Raw genomic sequence first — 6,991 nt, forward strand, 5'->3', positions numbered from 1 at the left:
ATTACTTGGAGTTGTCCGACTTTGTTATTAAGCGAGGAAACCCAACCCAAATAGGCAGAGATCCAAAAAATCCACGGCACTATCTGCGAAGCGTCTGAGGGTTTTTTGATTCCGATTTTGGCTGTCGTAGAAATAAATAGAATTATAATAATAATAAAAAAGAATTTTTATAATTAGTTATGTGAGAATGTAAAGATTTGGTCGATGAAATCTTATTAATCCTATATAAAGGATTCTAAACCAGAGAGCAAAGAAGAGAAGAGATGTTGCATGGCAACTGTCACGTGCTGGCTCACGTGACCACACTCCTTGTATTTAAGCTCTGGCCTTCCTGGCCACGCCTCTCTTTCTTCCAACATCTAGATTATCACACATTATTACAATATATCATATTTATATTGTAACAAGAGAGAGTTCAAGACTATAGAAATGGAGATAATTCGGGACGAAAATGGTGGAAGGAAAAAATGGCGGTGGCTCAAGCCTCCATGTTTCACCCCCCCCCCCCCCAGAAAAAAAGTCAGGTGATCATTCCACCCCAAGCAAACTGAAGTTTCATGTGAAGAATGCCTGCATTTCCAGGAAAAAAGTCCTCCAGCCGCAAGGCGGAGCACAAGTGCGAACCAGCAACCCAGTAGTCCTCCCGGGGCTGCGAGGACAATAAAACATGGCCACCTCGCAGTAAGGCCACGTTCCTTTCATCCTTCTTTCTCATAACTTCTGCCTTCTCTTTGAATCCTCACTACGCCGTGGAGGGTGCGGATTTTTCGGTGTCTCAGTCCAATCTCACACTCCGCACGTCCGGCCTCCGATCGCCAGCCCCCGCATCTAACAATGGGTTCGTCAAGATTAGGCCCGCCGCTCTCCAGCACTTGTGGAAGATGCAGCTACTCTGCTTGCATCTGCTATAAAACAGCATCAAAAGTTGCGCCTGCCGAATATGCACCTTTTGGTATCTATCCCGGCGCCGTACCGAGCACCGAGAGAAATAATGCCGTCGGATATGGATATTTCACCAACAGGTTTCACAGTGAAGTAGACGGGCTTCAAGCTGGTGTTGACTATCTGGATACATTCGAAGAGCAGGCTGAGGAAACACCTTTGGGTCGAATTCGTGGCAAATCTTTCAAGAGACTGCTAGAGCTCGAGCAACAAGGTCGAGACTTGGGCCCCCGTTGGAAAAATAGGGAGAGGGTGGACAAGACTCCCCAGAAACTAGCTACTCCAGATGTTGCCCTAGATACATATTCGATAGATCCATATTCGATCCCCCCGCACTGCATTTTTGGTCTCCACGATTCTTACACAGATCAATTCTTCCAAGATGGTACCGTCCCCTCGTTGGTTGACGCCAATGACGATTCCTGGAAGATCCAATTTGATTATGAAGGCAATGAGTGTGACCGACCGGAGCTGTCAGAAGACTTTTTTTCTCAACTGGGCCCAGCCCAAGAGCAGTTGACTGGCGTTGCATATGAGTCAGTTCGGATCCACTCACACGAGGAGAGGGGCTACGCGAGCCAGCAGTATACGTGCAGCAAGGAATTACCTACAATCAATGAAGCCCCTTCAGAGGAGACCACAAATGTGGAGATCGACGAACCACCAACAATTGCCAAGAAAGTTCCACAGAAGTCTCAATGGGCAACGCTACAGGAACTTCGCCTGTCATCCAAATTTCACTACATGAAGTTCCTCAGACTCACTGCCAATCACAACTCAAGAGGGATCAAAATGCTGAGACGAATGTACGGCAGCCCGAAAGGAATGCTTGGTACAGGCATAACGACCTTTAGAGACGTACTTAAGGGCCAAGAACCTCAGTCATTGAAGGAGATTTTTGCCTTTACCTGTCTATCCTATGTTATGTCCAATCTACTCCAAAAGCATGGGAGGATAGAAGGTTCTCAGGTTTTGGCTGATACAGATCGATGGCGACTGGCTATCAAGAAAGAGAAGGATAGGCTTGTCTATGATGAGGTTGTCAAGATATTGTGGCCCGAAATTAACTTCCTCAAGGAGCATTCAAAAGAAAAAGATGCCAATTCAACACCGCCTCCGACAGAGCCACATCTGGGCAGCATGGTTCCCACTGGTCTGACATTCGACGCCTCGACTGGGCCTCTCTATGTCCCATCGTCGATGTTGGCATATGGCACGACTGCATCATCAGACTTCAACTTCCTCGAAAGAGCTCGGGCTGCAGACTGCTCCAACATTGAAAACGATATACGGTCTGCACTTCAAGATCTAGACAGCCACCTCGGCCCAGATAATCAGCCTCATGACTACGGATTGCATGACCATGTCAAGGGACTCTTGCAGGAAACAAGTACACATGACAATTTCATGTTTGCGGATTTCTTGAACTTCTATGATCCGCATTTGGAGAACAACATAGACGCTGCGTCTGAGAAGCAGCCGCCAGAAATCGCGCCAACGACACATCCGCCAGACCGCCCACCCCAGATTTTCCCGCCTAACGAGCCGGTTAGCACACTCGATCCGGAGAAATTGGGCAACTCTTCTCCGCCGGTCGCCGACTCCAAGGTGCTGGACCAGACAGAATTGTTAGCGCCAAAAGCAGATGAGGTTCCCGCAGTTCCACCCTTGCTGGGAAGTCTCATTGAGACAATTATGTTTCAAGTCGCGGTGGAGTTCATGAAGTGTATGTGTTTCACTTTCTGCTTTCTTCTTCCTCTTTCAATCCCCCTGACTTCAGCATACCCTTACTAATGGACGTAGTCATCACGAGCCTGGGAGATCTTCTATTCCGCTTATCCGGCTGTGGTATCACCTCTCGTCGCAAGAAACACGAAGTTGAGGGCTACACTCGACCCGTTCAAGAATTCGGCGAGTTTGTCACTAGAGCCGTAAAGCTTGTTCTTGAACCCATAAAAGAGGACTTAGGTGAGGTAGATGAGTCCGTTGACGCTGTGCTGTGCATGGCAGACTCTTTCGTGAGGCTTGGCCGTCTTCACACCGTGAGAGAGATTGAAGAATATATCATCACCACCGCGCGTGTAAGCTTTCATTACCCGCGTTGATGATCTATTGCTGATATTGGATCGAAGCATCTTGCCTGTAATTATACATCGTTCACTACAATCGTGTCGAAAACATTAAAACGATGCCTAGCTGCTTCTGATCAAATGACATGGGATCATATATACCCTAGCTATGCTGCTGACCAAGAAGACTACTCAACCACGTACATCAAGAAGACGGAGGCAACAGAAATCGAGTGGGCAATACAGAACTTCAAAAAGGAGGACGATGGCGAGAACAACGTCAACTTCACCACCATCAATGTCATTCAAACTGCCGAACCTATCACCACACGGCATGAAAGCAGTTCGTCCTCCCACTCAGACTCACTCCCGTCAAAAAAACAAAAGTATACCAGCCTCTTTCTCTTCCTCCTCCCTTCATCGATCTTAAGACTAACAAAACCCCAGACTCTCACCCCCCTCCCCGAATTCCAGCAACGAGCGCCAATCCTCCACGACCCCTGCCTCCAGCTCCAGCGGTGACCTCCCCGCTCCCTCAAAAGCGCACTGCCACTACTTGCACTGCAAGAGATCGTACACCGGCAAAGACGCACGCATAAACTTGCGGCGGCATATCAGGACCCTGCACGAAGGATGCAAGGCGATCAAGTGCCCGAACTGCAGATATGAGTCGTCGAGACGGGATAATGTGCGGAAACACTTTTTGTTGAAGCATAAGGGGGAGGATGTGCCGGCGGTATTGATGTGCAAGACTAGGGCTTAGGGGGTGTTTGGATTTGTGGGAGGCGTTGGTTGGGAAAACTTATAGCGTTGTGCGGGATTTGGGGTGGGATGCAAGATATAATGAAGTGTGGGATTAATAGTTGGAAGATATCATGGAACGGGAGTATGTCAAAAGAAAATTATTTGATGGAATACAGGCTGGTCTTGGTAGGGACGTGATATTATGAACGGATCCATAGATTAGGAGCGCTTGTTTTGTCTTTATGGACTTCACATACCTTTCTTGGCGCACAGCATCTTCAAAATCATTTAAACATTGTACATTCAAACGCTACCCGTCCCCCATCTCAAACATCCCCATCCAAGCGAGTATTCTATATATCCAAATATCGGCGATCTTCGTCGTGGTCCCTTATAAGTAACCTTTTAAAAGCTAATTTACCTGCTTAAATTAGCACCTTTGTGGCTGTTAGCAGCACAGATATTATAATATCGACAGCATCTTCAGGCCGCAATATTTCCGACATGTTACACTCTAGTAATTGTGTTATTAATGCTTTGAATCTGCTTCCACTAAGGTGCCCGTTACGTCAGGGGTTGGTGTGCAGGGGCTCTCGCCTTCTAGGACGGCGTTTTCTTCCACAGCCATATTAGGGAGCTTGCGAGAATCGAAGGTAGACGAGGGACCGGTTTAGTGTCGAATGTGATCAGGTGACTGTACTGATCACGTGCAAGGCCAACTAGCCAGTACCAAAATGTATATAAACGGAGCTTTCCCCTCGATAGATTCTGTAGAGCAATCAATCATTTCAAGACCCACTTATCCTTACACGTGTGACCATTCAATATTTAGGATTATTAGGAGCCTATTTAGATTTCCTGGGATAATTATTAAAACCAGGCTTGGCAAAAATACCTAAATTTCCGGTATTAATAAGTATTAATGCCAGAATCGTAAGGTATTAATAGTATTAATAGTAGTATTAATTCCCTGAACCTAATTTTCCCCTTTAATTACAATTAACTTTTGAACTACTTCTCTTATAGAAAGTTTTTGGTAGTATAAATATTCTCCTTAATTTAGGCTTTCTATCTAGCTACTTATTTTATACTTTAGGCTAAAACTAATCTTAATATAGCCATTTTAAGTAAAAATAAGCTTTTGAGATTTTCGTAAGGCTTACTTATATATTTAGTACTTTAATAAGAAATGAAAATAAACTATAATAACTTAATACCTTCTTATAATATAGTCTAGTAACCTGTAATAATTGGTCTACCGATTATCTGTCTCTTTAGAAAGGTATAAGGCTAGAATTAAGTCCCGAATTAGTAATAATAATCGAATCTCCTTCTTCTTTACTACTATTACTACTCCGACTCGAATTAACTCCTTCCCTTAACTCGAGACTCATATCTCCTCTATTATTTAATATTAATATATAATATTCGCTTACCCGTCTCTAATTAACTAAGACTTTATAAGAAATTAGTATCTTATTTTACTTATTAATAAAGGAAGTCCGATTCTTTATATACTAATAATATATATCCTTAACCGGAATTAAAAAGATATTAAAGATATATCTAATAGGTATTTTTATACTTGAGTTTATTTATATTATTAAAAGGCTTAGGCTATAAAGATATATTAAGGCTATTACAATTTAGCTTTTAACCTCATTAGCTAATATAGTTAGCTAATATAGTTACCTATATTCCATTACTTATATCCTATTACCTATATCCCGTTGCCTTCTAGATATATATAATGCGGCCGCCTTACTAGGGAAGTAGGCTTGAAATATACTAGAGATATTTAGAAAACTAAGCCTTTTTAGGACTAGTATACTATAGGATATATATACTTCCTTATAGCCTTCTATATTCTAGTTTTCCTTTCCTTAGCTTTAAATCGTTTTTATAAGAGACCTTCTATCTTACTTTTCAAGCCCTGAATATTATATTTATAATAGTATTTAAAGCTTATTTCCTTTAATTCTATAGAGGATTTCAAATAAACCAATTTAGAATTATTAGTAATATAGGTACTACTAAAATAATAGAACCTTAGAAACAAGAGTAATAGACTCCAGAATAATAAAAGCGAAAAGCTTTAGAACCTTTAGAGGAATCAGGTATTTATACCTTTATAAATATATACTAGTAATATATTAGAAATCCCTCCGAAAACCCGAAAATTAAAGAACCTCGAATAAAGGCTATTCTTTAACTAAGTCCTAGAGTAATAGATATATATAGGCCAGTAATCTGACTATTACCCTTAAGCCCTATCTTATAATTTTATAGGCCTTATATATATACCGGTAATAAGATTACTAGAGAGGATATAGTAAAAGAAAAGTATAATAGATTAATATTCTAGGATACTATATAACTAGGAACTATATTAACTTCTACTAAGGCCTCTAGTAAAGCTTCTACTAGTTCAGGTTATTCTATTAGTAGCCCTTTCCGAACTAAATATTCTATTAGTATTTCTAGAAAATTTATAAATAAGTTTATAGAAATAGAACTTTCTGCTTTTATTATAAAGCTCTTAGAGACTAATAATTATATTACTACCGGAGAGTTATATAAATAGGCTAAGAAACCTAATATCTTACTTTCAGATATTAATATTATTATAAAGAGCTATTAGAAAAATATCTAAAGAGCTATTTTATATAAAAATACTTATAGTTATAATAAAGCTATTCTTAAGAATACTAAGCTTTATAATACTAAGCTCGAGAATAAAATCAAATACTATATAGTTATAATAGATTAGTTTATAATAGTTCTAGCTATTTCCGCTCTAGCTATTCCGAATTTTTCTTGAAAGAATTCCGAACTATTTCCTATTTATTCTTGTCCAGAATTTCTTATATCTTATACTTCTTTTAGAGCTACTAGAATTACTAAACTTTTAGATCTAACTCTTTTTACTAGAAATTATACTATTTTCAATAACTGGCTAGTTTAGATTAAGAATAAGCTATAAGAAAATACTAATTTATATTCCTTAGAGAATCTCAAAATTATCTATATTTCTAGTAAATTTACTAGTAATACTTTTGCCTTAACTAATTCTTATATAGATAAAGATAGTTCGAATTAGTACTATTAGTTCTTAGAGTTCTATTCCTATTTAAAGAAGCTATTTTCTGACTCTAATAAGATATAGAATACTTATTATAACTTTAGTAAACTTTAAATATACTTTAGTTAAATATTTTAGAAGTTCTATACTTTCT

The 6,991-nt window shown here is 39.9% G+C and overlaps 1 protein-coding gene across 1 annotated transcript; it reads left to right on the plus strand.

The window, feature by feature from the left end:
• The first annotated feature begins 595 nt into the window (after positions 1 to 595).
• Positions 596 to 3,804, plus strand: K444DRAFT_17292 (uncharacterized protein). Its single transcript, XM_024870753.1, has 4 exons — positions 596 to 2,668; positions 2,746 to 3,023; positions 3,075 to 3,354; positions 3,459 to 3,804. Exons 1-4 carry the CDS (start codon positions 835 to 837, stop codon positions 3,608 to 3,610), a joined length of 2,544 nt encoding a protein of 847 aa, XP_024744427.1. The 5' UTR covers positions 596 to 834; the 3' UTR covers positions 3,611 to 3,804.
• Positions 3,805 to 6,991: the final 3,187 nt, after the last annotated feature.

The sequence above is a fragment of the Hyaloscypha bicolor genome, assembly GCF_002865645.1.
Source record: "Hyaloscypha bicolor E unplaced genomic scaffold K444scaffold_10, whole genome shotgun sequence".
In the NCBI taxonomy this organism is placed as follows: Eukaryota; Fungi; Ascomycota; class Leotiomycetes; order Helotiales; family Hyaloscyphaceae; genus Hyaloscypha; species Hyaloscypha bicolor.